The sequence below is a fragment of the Opisthocomus hoazin genome, chromosome 5 (assembly GCF_030867145.1).
Source record: "Opisthocomus hoazin isolate bOpiHoa1 chromosome 5, bOpiHoa1.hap1, whole genome shotgun sequence".
In the NCBI taxonomy this organism is placed as follows: Eukaryota; Metazoa; Chordata; class Aves; order Opisthocomiformes; family Opisthocomidae; genus Opisthocomus; species Opisthocomus hoazin.
The window spans coordinates 47,951,273-47,971,323 of record NC_134418.1 but is presented as its reverse complement, the minus strand read 5'-3'; the positions used below and the strand labels follow the sequence as shown (position 1 = coordinate 47,971,323).

The 20,051-nt window shown below is 39.0% G+C and overlaps 1 protein-coding gene across 5 annotated transcripts in view; it reads left to right on the top strand.

The window, feature by feature from the left end:
- LRBA (LPS responsive beige-like anchor protein) overlaps nucleotides 1–20,051 on the top strand; it is a 423,407-nt gene that overhangs the window by 111,135 nt on the left and 292,221 nt on the right. For 4 of the 5 annotated variants that reach the window (XM_075421117.1, XM_075421115.1, XM_075421114.1 and 1 more), the window contains 3 exons: nucleotides 10,218–10,296; nucleotides 10,645–10,778; nucleotides 12,509–12,570. In XM_075421117.1, coding sequence (XP_075277232.1) covers nucleotides 10,218–10,296; nucleotides 10,645–10,778; nucleotides 12,509–12,570 — 275 coding nt within the window. The remainder of the gene's footprint in view (nucleotides 1–10,217; nucleotides 10,297–10,644; nucleotides 10,779–12,508; nucleotides 12,571–20,051) is intronic. The other variant, XM_075421113.1, reaches the window with a different exon arrangement.

The window sequence follows — 20,051 nt, the reverse complement described above, 5'->3', positions numbered from 1 at the left end:
AAGGCATGCTTTTCTACTTAGCCATGTTTAAGTCACAAGGGTGGTGTGTAGGATCTCATAATTGTTTGTGCCCATGAAGTTCAGTGTCCAGACTTACAACTAATTTGCATCTCAGTCAAGGATATCTCCATCTATGCCTGATTATTGGTGTTTCTTTTCAATGCTTGAGTTCTTGCTTCCTGTTTTTATGAACTTTCATCCAAATTGCAAATACTGAGGAAAAAAATGTAAGCTGTGTTCAAGTCCTCTAATACTCTTGTGCCTGGAAGATATTTGTAGCCATCTTCAATTGCCCTTTGTATTTCTTGGGGAAATCAAAAAAGTTTTTTGTTCCAGCCATGATAATGGAAAAGAAAAGCTATTGAAATATAGTATGTTCTTATTCTTTGCAAAAGAGAGAGTCCATTTAGTCACTGAAATTGCAGAAGGTAACACTATAGTAGTCTAAGAGTAATGTTTGGACTAGGAAAATTAGCTGTCTTCTAAAATATCACGGTTCTTTGGGGAAGATTGGCTCCGAGCAACTAATCTGTTTTTAAAATAATAAAACCTTACCTACACTGAAAGTGTTTAAAATAATTGCTAGTTTGTTAACTTCTTACTGGTTTACCCAGGTTAGATGTGGGCTTAACTATTACAGTTTCTCAAGTCAGTATTCACTTGCTTTTAATAGAAACAAAACAGATGAACATTGATTTTCACATTTAGTCATTCTTTTAACAACATATAGGAGGAAAAAAAAAAAGAGTACTCCTGTGCCTGTAGTATATATAAGAAATTCAGACAATAGACGATACTGTTGAGTTTATAACTGCCTGACTTCCAGCATGTCTGGGATTTTTGGCAAAAATTGGACATGCAATCTAAACTGATATGCATAAAAAGAAACTAATCAGGATTAAAAACAGAAGACATGTTTAGACTGGCAGTCTAATTAATTAAAAGAAAAAGTAAAGGGATAAATGAAATCATGCCTTAAACAGATTAAAATGTGACACTATTTCTTGCCAGTAAAATAATGGCATGGAAACAAAAATTTTGCAGAAGTGGAGTGGTTTATACTTACATTGCTCATATAAATTGCACACATTTAAGTATGGTGTAAAGTTCTGTATAAGGCCTCTAACTTTTTTGTTGGAGGATACAAGTAGGAAGAAGTGAGCTTCCTATAAAACCAAAATATGATATATATAATTTTTCTCTGAGTTCAAATCACATGTTCTTTCACTAATTTTTGTTTTCATGCAACAGAGAATAAATACACTCTTCTCATTTATTCCATTAACATTCCTTGGAAATTTGTTTACTTTTGTAATTAAGAAAAAAATGAATTAAATTGTTTTTTAAATGGTGCTGAAAGTTTATGTAGTGAATATATATTTTGAGCTTTGATTGTTTTGTATGAAGGCTATTTAATAACATTATTGCTACACTTAAAAATATTTTAGCTGTTTTTTCTGAAGTCACAGAATCACAGAATAGTAGGGTTTGGAAGGGACCACTGTGGGTCATCTAGTCCAACCCTCCTGCTGAAGCAGGGTCACCTACAGCAGGCTGCACAGGACCTTGTCCAGGTGGTTCTTGAATATCTCCAGAGAAGGAGACTCCACAACCTCCCTGGGCAGCCTGTTCCAGTGCTCCATCACCCTCAGAGGGAAGAAGTTCTTCCTCATGTTCAGACGGAACTTCCTGTGCCTCAGTTTGTGCCCATTGCCCCTTGTCCTGTCACTGGGCACCACTGAAAAGAGCTTGGCCCCATCCTCCTGACACCCACCCTTCAGATATTTGTAAGCATATATTAGGTCCCCTCGCAGCCTTCTCTTCTTCAGGCTGAACAAGCCCAGCTCCCTCAGCCTCTCCTCGTAGGGGAGATGTTCCAGTCCCCTCACCATCCTTGTAGCCCTCTGCTGGACTCTCTCCAGTAGCTCTTCATCTTTCTTGAACTGGGGAGCCCAGAACTGGACACAGTACTCCAGATGGGGCCTCACCAGGGCAGAGTACAGGGGAAGGAGAACCTCCCTCGTCCTGCTGGCCACACTCTTCTTGATGCACCCCAGAATTCCATTGGCTTTCTTGGCAGCCAGGGCACACTGCTGGCTCATGGTTAACCTGTCGTCCACCAGGACACCCAGGTCCCTCTCCGCAGAGCTGCACTCCAGCAGGTCCGTCCCAAGCCTGTACTGATGCATGGGGTTGTTCCTCCCCAGCTGCAGGACCCTGCATTTGCCTTTGTTGAACCTCATCAGGTTCCTCTCTGCCCAACTTTCCAGCCTATCCAGGTCACGCTGAATGGCAGCACAGCCTTCCGGTGTGTCTACCACACCTCCCAGTTTGGTGTCATCAGCAAACTTGCTGAGGGTACATTCTAACTCTTCATCCAGGTCGTTGATGAAGATGTTAAACAAGACTGGGCCCAGTACTTACCCCTGGGGGACACCACTTGTTACCAGCCTCCAACTAGACTCAGAGCCGCTGATGACAACCCTCTGAGTTCTGCCATTCAGCCAGTTCTCAATCCACCTCACTGACCACTCATCCAGCCCACACTTCCTGAGCTTCCCTAGGAGGATATCATGGGAGACTGTGTCGAAAGCCTTGCTGAAGTCCAGGTAGACAACATCCACGGCTCTCCCTTCGTCTACCCAGCCAGTCATGTCATCGTAGAAAGCTATCAGATTGGTCAGGCATGATTTCTCCTTGGTGAATCCATGCTGACTACTCCTGATAACCTTCTTTTCTTCCACTTGCTTGATGGTGGCCTCCAGGATAAGCTGCTCCATCACCTTTCCCGGGATGGAGGTGAGGCTGACCGGCCTGTAGTTCCCTGGGTCCTCCTTCTTGCCCTTTTTGAAGATTGAACTGACATTGGCCTTTCTCCAGTCCTCGGACACCTCTCCTGTCCTCCAGGACCTCTCAAAGATGATGGAGAGTGGCTCAGCAATGACATCTGCCAGCTCCCTCAGCACTCGTGGGTGCATTCCATCGGGGCCCGTGGATTTGTGGGCATCCAGATCGCTTAAGCGATCCCTCACACAGTCCTCCTCGACCAAGGGAAAGTCGTCCTCTTTGTAGGCTTCTTCTCTTACCTCCGGGGCCTGGGATTCCTGAGGGCCAGTCTTAGCACTGCAGACTGAAGCAAAGAAGGCATTCAGTAGCTCTGCCTTCTCCGCATCCTCCGTCACCAGGACACCCGCCTCATTCAGCAGCAGCCCCACATTGTCCCTAGCCTTTCTTTTGCTGCTGATGTACTTGAAGAAGCTCTTCTTGTTGTTTTTGACATCCCTTGCCAGCTTCAATTCCAGGTGGGCCTTGGCCTTCCTCGTCGCATCCCTGCACGCTCTGACCACGTTCCTGTACTCTTCCCAAGTGGCCTGCCCCTCTTTCCACATTCCATGGACCTTTCTCTTCTGCCTGATCTCTGCTAGAAGCTCCTTGTTTAACCATGCAGGTCTCCTGCCTACTTTGCTAGATTTCTTTCTCAGGGGGATGCATTGCTCCTGTGCATGAAAGAAGTGTTGTTTAAAGAGTGACCAGCACTCATGGACCCCCCTGCCTTCGAGGGCCCTGGCCCACGGGATTCCTCCCAGTAGCTCCTTGAAGAGGGCAAAGTCAGCCCTCCTGAGGTCCAGGGTTTTGATCCTGCTTATCGCCCTGCTTCCTCCACGCAGGATCCTGAACTCCACCATTTCATGGTCACTGCAGCCGAGTCTACCTCCGACCTTCACATCCTCCACCAGTCCCTCCTTGTTTGTTAACACAAGGTCCAGCAGCGCGCCTTTCCTTGTTGGTTCCTCCACCACTTGCATCAGAAAGTTATCATCGATGCTCTGTAGGAACCTCCTGGATTGCACCTGCCTAGCTGTATGGTCTTCCCAGCTGATGTCAGGGTGGTTGAAGTCCCCCATGAGAACCAGGGCCTGTGACTGTGAGGCTGCTTGCAGCTGCCTGTAGAAGGCCTCATCAACCTCCTCCTCCTGGTCAGGTGGCCTGTAGTACACACCCACCGTAATGTCACCCTTATGAGTCAAAGAATTTTTTAAAGTGAATTCTGTATACATTTGTTTGATATGTTTTAAAAACCAATTAAGGAAACAGAACCTTAAAATAATAGCATATAATGCTTTACGGTGGAGACTTGAGTCAATTTACTCCAAAATAGAGATGAAATGGAGATACAGACATTGAATTGGGATTAAACAACAAGTGATAGTGTTGTAGTTGTAATGTGTACATAAGCATAATTTGAGAATGAATTTTATATAGTATGTGAGCATCCTCCACCTGTAGGTGTGATGTCAAAATTGCTTGCTGAAAGTGTCAGTCTGTGTTGAAATATTAGTCAGTCTATGTGATTCCAGATGCCGCTGTTGCCATTTGCGTGTGTTCAGAATTCATCAACCTTCTTCCCAGTATTTTTTCCTGAAGTTTGCATCTTGCGTGTAGCTCAGGGTCTGTGAGTATCTCACATATTTGACCCTTAAGAATGTCCTAAGCTCATGTCAAGTGGGTGTGACATGTCCTGGTCTACTAAATACAAAGTGTTGACAAGTTGGAAAGATAACCATCTAAGTTCACTCTGTTTCTGTGATACTTTGAAAGAGGGTGAAAACATGTTCTGGCCTCAGACAGCCTGGCATTTTCATAGAGGTTTCTTCACCTTTACTCATTCAAGCCGCAGAGTATTTCTCAGCACAAAAAGCCTTTCCTGAATACAAATGTGCCCCCTTGTGTGTAAACTTGCCCATTGGTATGTTACTGATGGCTGATATTCTGGTTTTTGGTTTGCTGGGATTACTGCTCCAATTGTTCAAAGGTCTTGGAAATCGATGGAGAAAATAAAGCCCCTTTATGGCCCATGTTAAGCCAATCATTTGGCTCAGTGAGGGTAATATTGAGCCAAAGAGCATATTTACTAGTAACAGTCCAAGGAGGAGGAATTTACTCAAGTTGTTTCTTCATTGGACAGGCTTATAGGCTAAATGTGAGATTTGGTGCAGAGATTTTACACGTGCTGTGTCCAGGAAGGGCTATTGGAAAGGCAGAACAAATGTCTGGATAGGCAACACTTGGCGAAGATGTCTGATCTATTGTGAATATGCTAGTGGGATGCTTGTATTTTTGTTTGTCACTTATTTTTCCTTTTAAATGTTTCAATTACAGTTGTAAAGTTCTGAAGTTGTGTGAAATTTTTTAACTGTTTTGCAGTTTGCACTTCCACTGTTTTCTCTGATACTTCGAGTTTCTCTGTTTATGTACTTGAAGGATTTCACATGTGTTTTATTAGTGTTTCACCCTAAAGAATGTAATTTTTGAGACTTTCACTATTCAGTTTGCAAATGGTTGTTCAAATAAAGAGGGAGTATGAGAAGTCTGTAGGAAGCAGGAGTGAATTGCATCTTGTCCTCACTGATGCTCAGAGTGTAGAGAACACTCAGAAGTTCCACTCAATATCTGTTGCCTGCCTCCTCCCCCTCTTACTTGCAGTTCTTTGAGTTTCGTTTGTTTTGCCTCTGAGCCACATGGAGTTGCCAGCAGGATTTCTGCTTCAGGAGAGTAGAGGCATGGGCTGTTCCCCAAGGTGTGAAGTCATAAACAAGGCCATGTCAAAGGCTGAGGTGAAAAAGGAGGTGGGTGCTTGAAAGAAACCTGGGAATAAGCAGTAACAGGAGGTAAAAAAGGAGTTGTGACTCCTGAATGCTAGTCGTATGTGTAGGGAAATGTAATTTTTTTTCCCGCAGCTGGCTTCTTTGCAAAGAACAAAGGTATTCGTTAATCTTTGCACATAGGTGAAAATAAACTTGAAGTCTTGCAGTAATAGAAGTTTGTGGGAGACAAGCTAAAGTAAGAAAAACAAATGTGAAGTGAGTTACCGTCAGTGCAGAGGTAGTTCAAGAAATTCACTGGACTGTAGTAACTATTTCAAAGAGAACTCCAACTTCACAGTGGCAGTAGTTGAAGGCTAGTCACCAAAGCAGAATGACACTTAAAAATCTCAAAATGCTAATGATATGCAGTAGAAATGGTTTAAAACTGTTTCAATGTGAAAATTGTTTTAAAACAACTTCTCTTTAGAGAAACCACTGTCTTGTGAAATCTGTTTTGGTTTAACTCACAGATGTGTTTATGTACCAGATTCCTTATATTAGCTTGTAAAACCTTTCATTGTAGTCTTGCATTGTACGCTGCTAGCCCTGGAAGTGTATTTTTGAATGGGGTCGTCATTTTACCAGACACTCCTTTCATAAAGGGCATCAGTGTATTTGTGTATGGTAAGTCTGTTGTACAAAATTAAGAGGTATGGTTATTTAATTCAACTCACTGTTTTTTCTACCTCATCTCCATCCTTCCAGAGTAAAGTATATCATGCACTGCTTGTGTATTGCCAAGCGTACTTTGTGAGTGTATGTGCAAAAGCATGAGGATCTTGCACAAGCAGTTTCTTTAACAATATTTTATTGCTAAAGACATTATTTCTTTAGACCCTTGGGAACCTTGAATAAACAATAAGGTTTCACTGTAAGGGTGCTAGACAGATGATCTATTTGCATTTTCTTTTATGTTCTTGCAAATGTCTCTAAAACTGTCAGTTTGAAGGAGCCAGTTTATCAGTGAGAGGATAAGGAAGAGATAAGTCAGTTTAGTTCCACATGTTTGAAGTAGCTACTGCACTTACCCACATGTGTGTTGTGGATGAAAATACGCTACTGAAGTATTTTCATTTTTTTTACCAATGGCAGAAAAAATACTAGACTAAAAAGCTACTTCTGAGTGAAATAAAGTCAAAAAAGTACTTCCACAAAACAAAAACTAGAATGCAAAAATCACTATGCCTAATCCTATCTAAAAAAACCATGAAATTCTCAGCTGTGATAAATCTGAGATTTACCCCATTTAGTGAAATATATCGGAGTCTGGAATGTGGGTTTGGTGATGATAAGCATGAATAAATTCAGGCCATAAATATCCTTACATAATCTTCAAAAAGAAGATCAGTTTATATAGGTGCCTGCCTTATGCTGTTGTCAAATTCAAATTATCAGTGCTTTTTCTGTTATGTCTATATTTAAAAGTTGTATTTAACTTAAAACTTCATAGAGTTTTGTATTTATACCTAATCTGTTATGCGCAATTTGTTTGGATTTCAAGAAGAAAAAAAATCATGTCCTATCTGTGTTGTCAATGATTTCCTTTACCTGCCACTCTAACCATTTTCACCGGTGCAATTGTGTGTAAAAACAGAAAACCAAACGAAAAAACCCCAACCCCTCCCACAAAAGAAAACAAACAACAGAAACTCAAGTTACCCCAGACTGAGTGTATGTCTGTTAGCCTCCTGATGGCTATTATGCCCTTTCATTGTCCTTGCAGATGTTTTCCTTGATAATTTTTTCTCGTTTTTCCTTCAGTTATTGCTAGTGGCCTAAATATTGTATTGAATTATTTTTATCTCATTTGACTGTAAAACTCATGCTACTGTGCTGCACTGTTAAAGTCTTATTTTTTACTGATAAAGTGATCCTTGATTTTGCTATGCATTTAATGTGGTGGGATTTTAGTTGTATATACTTTTCACTTTCTAACATACCCAATAGTTAGTGGATTGCTGGTCACAGATTTTATGTGTAGTAAAAAGCATGCAGGCATTTCTATAACAAGACTGTGTGTGCAATCTGCATGTTGAGAGGACTTTCTTATTTTGAAGGCTTTGGATGCCATTTCAGTTTTGTATTCTGTTGAACTACCGAGACCAGTTTGCTGATTTTCCCTAATGGACGGTATGTGGGCTTAAGTCCACTACTGGGCATGTGGACTTCAGAATATTCTTAAATTAGAGGGACTTATTTAGCGAGAATAGGGGTGTTGGGCTTAAGGGAGAAAGCTGGGAATTCTAGTGAAATTATTTAAATATAAAGGCTGTCATGAAAATGACATAATTGCTTTAAAGTCTTAATCCAACAGGCAGTATATTGTGCATATGTAACTAAAAAAAAAAAGACCAAAAAACCCACAAACAACCCCCCCCTATACCTGTATCTATTAAGTATCCCCAAAACAACTGGAGTCTTTGGAACCGCTGAATCATGTGGCTTGTTGCCTTCTGTAGGCTTTGTTTTCTGCTGTACAGGAGGCTGCATTCTAATTTATGGCACATCATTTGACTGCTTTTCCTTTGGAAATATCCAAAGTAATTTTTGGTGGTTTGACTGTGTGAAACTAGATCTTAATGAAATTGAATTATATCTGGGAAAATATTGAAAATATTTACAGAATCTAGCCATCACCATTTAAATTTTCAGAAATATATATTTGATTTGCCTTTATTAGATAAATTAGTTAGGAAACAATGCCCAGAAGATTCGGATTCCACCTGGATTTCAGCTAATGCTTTGTTCTTCACTTTCTTGTCCTTCATTTTGTATGGTCCACTCAAAATTTCTTTCTGACCATTATCCCATGCAAAGGTCAAAAGAGCTTCATGCTGAATTTATGAAAAGTGCAAGTGAATCACGTTCACAAAGATGTCTCCTACCTATGGAGAAAGAAAAATAAGATAAAAACTTTTCACCTTTTTGATGCATTAGTTAAATATATTAGTTTCTGTGCTACCTTTGAAACACGATAAGAGAAGAACACCTTCCCCAGATAGAAGAAAAAAAACCCCAACAAACCCAAACCAACATTTCTAGGATGAAACCATATGCCAGTGTTTTGGAGCAAAGGTTTGAAATTTGACAGGAGAAATAAACTTAGTATCTCAAAGGTCTGTCTTCGCCGTCTTTTTACAAATCTATTCCACTTCAGTCAAGTAGAAAGACTTTTGAAAAGTTGCAGTTGACACATTTTGGTAGACACTTGCAAGATCTTAGCAGCTGGTTTCCAGACAGGTTGCATTTAACTGAGCTCACTCCAGTGTATGTGGGAGGATCAGAAATTGTTCTGAGAAGGATCATGTCTTCGCTAAGGTAGATGTAAGAACTGAAATGATTATACTCTTTTTTTATGCCTTTCCCCCCCCCCCCCCCCCTTTTTTTTTCTCCTTCCCCTGTTTCCAGCAGCATAAGAATCTGAAACTAGTGAGGTGAGAGAAAAGAGAATAGGACAGGGTCTAAGGTTGGAAAGAGATAGGATTGCAGATGGACTAGAAGCAGTCGTGCTCTTGGGAAATGCACAAAAATCTGTCTGCAAAGATTCATTCCTCTTGATAGTTTGGAATGCAGTGCAAGATTTGTGAGTCACCATTCCTATCCTTGTAGCAAATATCTGTGAAATCTCTGGCTGTCTTGTTTATCCCCAATTCATCATTGCTAATACCAATCCATACTGCAGTATGGAGGTTGTATTTCTCTATGTACTGAACAGCAGAATTTAGTATTTACAGATTCCTACTCTGCTGATGAGAGCCATGTAATGTCAATTAGACATAACACAATTGCTTTTTTTTTTGTAAGTGTAGGATACATAAATGACCCTGTCTTCCCTATCAACCTTTGAATAATTGATGTGGCAAAGTTAGAGAATGAGGTTATACCCTGCCATCATGCTAATGATGCTGGCAGTGCAGTTCAGAATTTTATCATAGTTGTCTTTGTCAAGAGTCCCAGTGTTGCAAAAATTTAAGCTAGGCTGTTGAAAATACCCACCCATTTTGTATTCTGCTTCATTTTGACACAAATATGTTTTAATTTTAGACAAAAAAATAATGGTTTTCTGTGCAAGTTACTTGAAATTGGATGAGTAACCAAAAGAGATGCTGTAAAATCTTGCCATTTGGCTTTGTATTAGTGTATATTTGTGCACTACAGCAATATTAAGGGCATAAGACATTATTTGTATTTACTGCTTAAGGTTATAAGTGTTAAATTTGTTCAGAGAGAATCGTGGCTTATAAGGCCAGAAGGGACCACTGCATTCTAGTCTGACTTCCTGGTTCACAAAGCAAACTGCAAGGCTTGCTGGAATTACTTTCTGTTTGTGCTGGAGCAAAATCTAAAAAGCTTGCCATGGCATACCTGGTAAATATGAATGTAAGTAAATAGGAGTCTTATGGCAAAAAAATTTGAGGTACAGAGGGGTGGAAGGGTTTACCTAGTCCTCACAAACCCTTGAAAACCGTGGTTTCTCAGAGATGGAGCTCAAGGCTTCAGTTTCTGGTCCAGTTGTCTAACCTCTGGCATGTGTTTGTATATAATTCATTTATTTACTGCTTTCTCTTGTAGGAAGGGGATCATCTATTTCAAAATTACCATCTGTCCCTACAGTTTCTACAGTGCCTGAGGATTCTGCTTCAAATATGAGGTAACTTCTTAGCTTGAACATCTGAACAGCTGTGCTGTGGCTCACATTTTTGATATTACAATTGATATTCTGATTCCACATCACTTAAGAATCACAGAATATCACAGAATATCACAGAATAGTAGGGGTTGGAAGGGACCTCTGTGGGTCATCTAGTCCAACCCTCCTGCCAAAGCAGTTTTGCTGATGTTCAATACCTAACTGAGGTTTGGGAAAACATGAGTGTGGGATTACTGATTCTTTCCAATACATGTATATTGCTTAAACATTGCCAAAAACTGTACTCCTTTCTACAAAATTTCAGCAACTTTCTTCTTTTCTTGTTAATCACGTGTATCTCTCTACTAGTATTACAGACAGGCTTGAACATGCTTTGGAAAAAGCTGCCCCACTTCTGAGAGAGATTTTTGTGGATTTTGCTCCCTTTCTTTCTCGGACTCTTTTGGGCAGCCATGGGCAGGAGTTGCTGATAGAAGGTACAAGTAAGTTTCCATTTAAAAAAAGGTTTTTCATGTGTGCTTTGTTTTACTTGGAGACTCATAATTTCTTTTTTTTTTTTTTTTTTGGTGGCTCTGCCTTAGAAGCTTTCTTCCTGCCTTCCCCACACAGTGCTGTCCACTGGATTTCACTACCTCCTGTTCCTTCTGTCTTTAGTGCTCCGAGGTCATTGCCTCCTCATCTTTGCCATCTCTGCTACCTCTTTGCTTCCATCTCATCTCACAGTTTCCTATATCTCATTATGTGGGACCAACTGCTGTTGTCCCTTCCATGGTTTTCCAACTCTTCCAGGGAACTGTCCCTGGAAGCTTGTGTATGAGCAAAAATTGCAGGTTTTGTCCAGTTAAAGTGGTGAATTGAATTAGGGCCTGAGCTTGTTGCAGCTTCCAGCAATGAATCACTCCCATCTTAGAAGCTCATGGTTGCTTAACCTGAGCTGATTGCTTGCACGTGAGCTGTATTTGCCCTAACAGGTCTAGTTGCTTCCTAGGGAATTAAAGTTCTTTTTTAAAAATGTTTTTTGAAACCAGTTATTTCATGGATTAGGACAGACATTCTGTGTGTAGTGCTGAATACGGTTAACATTGTCAGGAATACAATTAGAGTATCAAACACTGATGAGTGTTTTACCTGCTATTATCAAAATTGAGACTTCATTAAACTTGACTGAAATTAGTTAGTTTAGCAATTTAGCTTGCCTGCTTCTGGAGTAGGAAGACGTGTATGAACCGTCTTCTGTAAGGCTGAAAAAGGTGGCATTCTACTTTTGATTATACCTGTGGGCATTGCTTTAGCTGATAAATGTTTTAATGGAAGCTGCCTTTTGAACAAATTTACTTCATTCGTTTAATAACAGGAAGGAGATTTTTCTCAAAGCTTTACTTTGTAAGGGAAGTAAATGTCCTATTTAGTTACATTTTTTTCTTGTCTGAAGATAATCTGGTTTCAAAGTATTTTGACTGTAATATAGATTATGTACACAGAGAGATGAGTATTTCATAGATTTGATGACCAAAAAAAAACAGGAAAATTATTGCAAGTGTATGAACTGTCTAGACAAAAATAAACACATGAAACCGATTTTTGGGCATAAAACCCGGTTGTAGATAAAGCCAAACCAAAAGGCAAGTAATAATAGTAGTCAAATTAGTTTATAAACAATTGAGAATATATAATAGGTTACTGCTTGCACTTCTGGTAAGGTTTAGTGTGGGGTTAAGGGTCAAGGTACTAATAAGAGTGTTTGGGATGTCTGCTGCCATGAAACAAAATGGAAACTTGATTGATAGCTGGGGGCTGAAAGGAGAATGCGCAATGGAGAAAGCAAAGGTCATAAAGCCACTTCCCTTCTCTGCATATATAATGACCCAATCCTTCAAGAAACAGCAAAATGTAGATACAGTGGATTAATACAACATGTTAAGCACACTTCTGATGATTTTGACAGGCAAACATTTATGAAACTGTGAATAATGGAGGTAATGTATTACTATTAGCTGCATTGTTAGATGCAAGACATGGAATTTATGATGTCACTCACATACATACTTTTGTGCTGATGAAAGTACAAAATTGAACTGGAAGTGATATGAGAATTTCAGCTTTCTTTTGATTTTCAGAATGCTTCTAATCTATTGCACTTCAGAATAGTTTGTGTTAGCAGCAGGTGCCATATAGGCGTGCATTTATATGTATAACGTTTTTCCTTTTGTAGGTCTTGTCTGCATGAAATCTAGCAGTTCAGTTGTGGAGCTGGTGATGCTTCTTTGCTCTCAGGTGAGGTTTAAGTGAGCTTTCTTTGAGCACAATGGAAATTACAGTTAAAATTTTACTTTACATTTGACTTCAAGGTTATGTGTAAAAACATTATGCGCAAGGCCTTTCGAGAAAAAAAAATCATCATAATTCTGTCTGTTTAGTTGGAGAGAGAAGATACTAAGGGGTTTATGTTACCTTGCTGTTTAGCATTTACATAACCTTGATGGTGGTGTGCCCAAGTAATTCTCTGCTGTCATTTTTGTAAGATAAAATAGGCTAAATAAAATATTAAGGTTATAGAAACAGATTGATTTCTGCATCTTGGCATGCTGAATCCTCTGGGGTGAATGGAATTTTTCCTTTTGTGTAGAGGTTATGAAATGAGTAATAAATACTTTTGAAATGCTGTCATTCTTAATTGATTTGACAAGTACTAAGAATTGAGAAAAATTATAGAAAGCAACCCTGGTTGTCAGCAGTTTGGGGCATTCTACATTCCTAAGGCAAAGTGATTTTAGATATTTAAGAACCTGAGAATTGCCCATTCCAGTAGTTAGAAAAGAGTCAACACCTAAGGAACTATCTTAAAATTGTATATATGCTATATTAATTGGATCTTTGTTTTGGGTTTCTTGATTTCTATTCTATAAATAAACAGAAGACTGTTTTTATTGAGTGTTTCCTTTGTTGCCTTAAAAATGATACCTTTTTGGTAGAAAATTCCCCTACTTAAAACTTTAAAATAGCCTTTTTTAGTGGGAATGGTATTGGTCTGGAGGTCAAGGGTTCTGACCCATTTCAAAACCTTTGACCTTCATGTACAGCCCTTATAGTTTGCTTGCCTGACGAATAAGGATAATGCAAAATTAATGTTTCTTCACATCGATTTGCTCATTTTAGTGCCTATATTGCCAAATTTATTTAGAGTGTGCTGATAGACATTTCATGAATATAAATGAAAGAATCATAGAAGGTGTGAAAAATCGATAGTCTGCATTGTCAATTAAGTGCAAGAAGAACAATTACTTCTGGAGATTACACCTTATGGATTTTATAATGAACTAGTGAAGAGTAGTTATGTTTTCTAGTGAGCTTATTATTAATGAATGTATCTAGAACTTTGCTCATCTAGTTTTCCATCTTCGTCAGGAAATATAATATATTTTTGCCCTGAAAGGAATTTAATATTCCTTATGAGACATTTGGAATTTAGTGAAGGTTATTTTACATATGGCAATACTCGGAGTGGACATTGTTCATGATTTATTCTAGAATACAAATTTGCTGCTGATTTAATTTAGAATCCTGGCTACCAAGAAATCCATATATGAGTTTTACTGTTCACTTGTTAATGTGTTATAGTAAAACTAATCTGCGTATTAAATACGTGCCTGACAACTTGGTATTACCATTTTAAAAATTAGTTTTCAGTATCCTTGCTGCTTGTATCAGTAATTAGTGGTTGACATTTCCTACCTTTTTGGTGGGGTAATCTAATCTTTTCTAAAATCATGTTGTGCTCTGTACTGTATGTCACATATTTGATTTTGGGAAGTGGAAATGATAAGGAATAAATGACGTGCTCTAATGCATCTATTTGTCATATGTGTCACAATGCCACTTAATGCTAATCTAATCAAAGTGAGGATATTGTGATTGCTTAGCACTGGTAGTTGCAGAGACTGAGGTTGTTCTTTGTGAAATAGTAGGAACAAACCAATAACATCACAAAGACCTCAAAGTCTTTTGAAAGTTACATAGCTGCTATAGTTTTTGGCAGAATATGAAAAATGACGTGAGAAATGAATCTAAAATTAGCTCCAGATGTATACAGATTGTTCTGGAGTGATAATTACATTTTTCACTTTGAATTTTCCTAATTCAAAGAGGTCAGCATGGCAATCACAGAAGTGATTTATTTTGTTAAGAAGTGAACTGTCTTTTGCTACATGAAAGCTTGAGAGATATGAAATTGAATTTCAAGCCAACACTTTACAATACTGGGAGGAGATGAGGTTGAGCTTGATTGATTTTTTTTTTTTTTTTTTTTTAATTCTTTCTTTTTTTTTTTTTTTTTCCCCCCAAGATAGGGTAGGAAGTGAAGTGATACCCTTTTGCTAAAATTTTAATTAATTTTTGAGAGGAGATGGAGAGGATGAAGTGCCAAAGATCAATAGATCAGGTCAGAAACTAGTTTTTAATCACATAAATAATGTGGTATATTTACAATGTAAGTATCTGCAAATTTGATTTAAAACTTCACAAATTTGTCAGACATCATTTTATGAAATTGAAAGATTGCTATGATTAATATCTTTAGTGTTTTTTATGCTAACCTCTTTCTGAAAATTTGTTTTAAACATTATGTGATGTAGGCACTTGGATTATCTTTCTGAAACATCTGAATTTTTTTCTGATGTTTATTTAAATTTGTGTCTGAAGATGTTTTTTCTTTCTCAGAACTGCAAAATGGAATAATAATATCTCACAAGTAATTTTTTTCATAAAATTGTGAAAATAAAGCTCTTTCCCAGGTGAAGTGATTTAAAAAAAATTTCAGAAGATACTATTCTGTGAAACTATTTGTGACACCTGGTTAATTTTGTCTCTTGCTTAAAGTTTATTTATTTAGCCATATGGAAAAAGATGATTGCTTTTGTGTTTTAGTTTTGTGTTTATATGTTGATATATTGTTTTATATTTAACACAAGGCAAAAAGAGAAACAGGTGGTTTGAGATACAGACAAAAGGCTTTTTCTAAGACAAACACACGTGTGTTTTGATAGACACACTACATTTGGAGATGTGTCTCTGTGTATACACTTACATTTATATAAATCTATCAAAACATAAAGAAAACCTTCATTTAATATTACTGCAAAGTGTTCCTGCTTATTTGACATTAATATCATTTTTGAAAGAATCGACGTTGCATTCAAGGCCACTCTATAAAAGCATTGTGTTGCTCGTCCTAATTCAGTCTGACACACATTCCAATAACACTACCTCCCTTCCAGGGTTTAAAACTAAATTTATGGCTGAGCATTGTGAAGTGCATCATTTAAAAACGGTTTCAGCCCAAAACATCTAATAAATAAATAATGTGTATGGCTACTCAGTAGCAGACTTTCCAGACTAGAAATCATTCCATCGGATACTCAACAGTCCACTATCGGAGAGGGCTGTCAGATAAATCTTGTAGTAGCTGTATTCATGTCCTGTAAATCACATGTTATTGTCTGAGCCTTCTGCCAGGTCATCTATTCTTTTCCCATTTATCAGAAACGCATGCAGTACAGTGAACCTAGAAGCACCATGTAGTCTGGCCTGGCATCCTTTTGGGGTAATTAAACCAGCCAAAAGAGCGAAGTCCTGTGTCTATTATCCCTTTTAAATGAGTGACGTCAGGATGTTTAAGGTGCTCATATGCTATTGTGAGACAAGGCTTCTGCATGGGGAAAATGTGATCTCACCCTTGAATAACGCATATTCATCTGAACTCATTTGATGGCTAAAACACAAAGGGGCATGTATGAGTTAAGTGCATGTTTATCCGTAAAGCAAATATGCTAGTGTGATTCCTTTCATTTGTCAGATGTTTTCTTGAAATACATGACTAAAGGAAAAACTGTGATCTTCCCTACTCTTTCATGAAAGTATTAAGAACATTTATCTGTTGCTCACATACATGAAGCATTTGTCCTATTATTGTAGCTCCAAGCTGAAAAGGTACAAAAATAGGTGAAATAGGTTCCAGAATTTTCCTCAGTGCCTTTGAATTTACAGAATTTGCAGCACTTGAAAAATGCTTCTTTCTGTAGTAAATCAACTGAACTGGCAGTGGAACATGTGTAAAAGAACTAATTAGATGGTTCTTGTCTGCTCCATCTTTGACTTAAGAGCTTTTTTCTACTGAATCTAAATTTTCTAGACCATAAAATAAACTTACACTGACTGACTCAAATGCTGTTCAGCTCTTGTGTAATTTTCTAAAATTGGTGGAATGCCATGCAAGCTTTTTAAGTTTGGAATTAAAAATTAATGAATACTGCAACAACTTTTATGACCCCTCCACCGCCACTACCCTCACATGCACCCTGCTTGCTGGTTCAAGGCATAAAAGCTTCTTGGTTCCTCCTTCCTCTGCCCACTGTTGTTTTAAAGGGATCAAGGGCACATTCTTGGTAGCTGATGGCATGTATAAAATGAAGACCAGTATTTTAATACATTGAATCTGTATATATTTTATCTTCTAGAAATATTAATATGATATATTGCAGTATAACTACATAGCTGTAGCTATTGGTTTTATATGGAAGACGAAAGCATTAACTCTGATACTCCAGATTTTTTTTGTGTGCAGTGATAGCATGTACTCATATGGCCCAATGAAATATGATTATGGTTGGCTATGTCATGTGCTATGCTGATAACTTTTTGGAGTTATTTTTTTGGAGAGAAAAGCATGATCCAAGGCAGTGCATGAGCACCTTAAAAATATGTCAGAGACTGATTAGTGGTATTAAAGCAGGAAAAACTACACTGTGAAAGTTGGTCTTACTGCCTGTGTAGGCAAACTTATAGGTCTTCAGCTCTTTTTTCTTGTCTGGCTCAATTCACCAAACCAATGACCAATGACAAACTAGTTAAATGGTGAAATGTTTGCAAAAGGTTTTTCTTTAGTGTGATCTTTCTTTCATGTGCTACTAAATCACTTTGCTAATAAAAGTGAATATGCAATCCTAAGCACAGGTACAGGCTGGGTGGAAAGTGGATTGAGAGCAGCCCTGAGGAGAAGGACTTGGGGTTACTGGTGGATGAGAAGCTCAACATGAGCCGGCAATGTGCGCTTGCAGCCCAGAAAGCCAACTGTATCCTGGGCTGCATCAAGAGAAATGTGGCCAGCAGGTCGAGGGAGGGGATTCTGCCCCTTTACTCTGCTCTCGTGAGACCCCACCTGCAGTCCTGTGCCCAGCTCTGGGGGCCCCAACACAGGAAGGACAGGGATGTGTTGGAGCAGGTCCAGAGGAGGGCCACGAAGATGATCAGTGGGCTGGAGCACCTCTCCTATGAGGACAGGCTGAGAGAGTTGGGACTGTTCAGCCTGGAGAAGAGAAGGCTCTGGGGTGACCTTATAGCAGCCTTCCAGTACCTGAAGGGGGCCTACAGGAAGGATGGAGAGGGGCTTTTTTACAGGGGTCTGTAGTGATAGGACAAGGGGGAATGGCTGTAAACTAAAAGAGGGCAGATTTAGATTAGATATAAGGAAGAAATTCTTCACCATGAGGGTGGTGAAACACTGGAACAGGTTGCCCAGAGAAGTTGTGGCTGCGCCCTCCTTGGAAGTGTTAAAGGCCAGGTTGGATGGAGCTCTGAGCAACCTGGTCCCTGCAGTGGAAGATGTCCCTGCTCATGGCAGGGGAGTTGAAACCAGGTGATCTTTAAGGTCCCTTCCAACCCTTACCATTCTATGATTCTTACTCTCTTCTCTTAAGGAATCTTATTTAAACAATATCAACATATGCCATGCAGTCATGCACCCGTAGAAACAATATGATAGCGCATTTCCCCTGGGAAGAGCAATAGGATGGTACTTAAGATTGTGAGTTTTCAGCAGATATTTTTGCACACATATACCCCTCCTCCACTCCAGTACTTAAATTCTTATAAGGTGCAATAGGATCTTCAGGCTTTTCTAGGTGTCCTGTGCTCAGAAAAAAACCTTTGTAGCAATGATCCAAATTCATTACCTCAGGAATGGATTTCTGCAGTATATTCTAAAATGTGGTAAGCCTTTGAATTACTAGGGGATTTTAGTTGATGGCTGATTTTCAGTGTTTGTTACTTGCAAAGAGAACGCATTATACTGATGCTCTGTGATCTGCACTGCTTTCTAATTTGCTTTAAAGTGCAATTTGATGTGATGGATAACTATACTGATCACTATGATGTTTTAATTGAAGTGAATATAGGCTATCTAGAGAACTATGTCACTATGATACTATGGCAGCTGAACTGAACAGAAGCACCAAAACTTGTAACAGTATCCTGGTTTAGATATGAAGACAATAAACACTGTTTGAATACTTTTTATGTGCCCCAAGTGTTAGATGATGACATTTTAATCAAGATAGTATTTTTCCATCCAGTCATGTTGCATTCTAACAGCTGGAATTAAATTTAAAAAGGATCTAAGAATCCTTCAGATCCATGATTGATAAAATGTAAATGTTTTGGTACAGAGGGTAGATTTTGTAGGGATTTTGTAAGCTGTCAAATGGCTTCCTATCAATTTTAACGCATGGTGTAATTTCCTTTTAAAAGCAATTTACAAGATGCCAGGAGTTGGAAGCTTTTATACAGTGTGAACTTCTGCCAATAGGATCTTTGTGTTTACCAAAGATGAGTATAGCTGCATTTGAGTAAAAAAAAAAAAAAAAAAGGGTTCAGGAATAGATTGCTTTTGTGATAAAATGGTTAGAAATGTAACTTTTTTAGGCATGAAAATGATTTAGATCTTAATAAAAATAGAAGTAAGAGCTTCCCAAAGTTTAAGTTCAGAGGACGATGTTGCATGAATCATGCCCATCGGTATTTGCCTTCTATTGCTAACTTCCTTTTCAATGTTACGAAGTACTCAGTGTTTTTAGTGTAGTATGAAGGCACTGTGTTGAGATGCACAGAAAAATACTTCACCTGCAGATGTCCTGGAGACTTCGTAGTGTCTTTTTCCCCCCCCCCCCCCCCCCCCCACTTGTGTTCTTTTGAAGAATTTGAAGATTGGGAGAATGTCTGCCAGCCTAAGTTTTTGTAGAGGTGAGGTGACTGTGAGAGGAGGTGAGAGTGTTAGAGATCATCTTACTCTGCTACGGACTGTTTAGATTCTGAAGCTGCCTCAGGTCTGCTTCATATACCAAGTGGAGCTAGGCATTTTAATAAAACTGTGTAAATCTTCACATTTGAAAACATGGGATTGCCAAGCGTGTTATTAACTGTTGTGCAGGCAGTAGTAGGAACATTCCTAGTGCAATTTTGTAACAAATGTCGGATGGACCTTGTAACTGGTATACAAAATGGAAGATTCTTACCCTATTCTTCTCTAATATTCTTTTGGATGGAAAGTAGTTGGGAAATGTCTGTTGAGCTTTACGTACAGTGCTACTTCAGTATATTCAGTGAAGCCATTCTACTTTGTAAACTATTTCCTCTTCAAAAAGTTGTTCTTTTCCCCCTGCAATATATAGTTTCATCTACTGCCCTGGCTGCCAAGAAGGCCAATGGGATCCTGGGGTGCATCAAGAAGAGTGTGGCCAGCAGGACGAGGGAGTTTCTCCTTCCCCTCTACACTGCCCTGGTGAGGCCCCATCTGGAGTACTCTGTCCACTTCTGGGCTCCCCACTTCAAGAAAGATGAGGAGCTACTGGAGAGAGTCCAGCAGAGGGCTACAAGGATGGTGAGGGGACTGGAACATCTCCCCTACGAGGAGAGGCTGAGGGAGC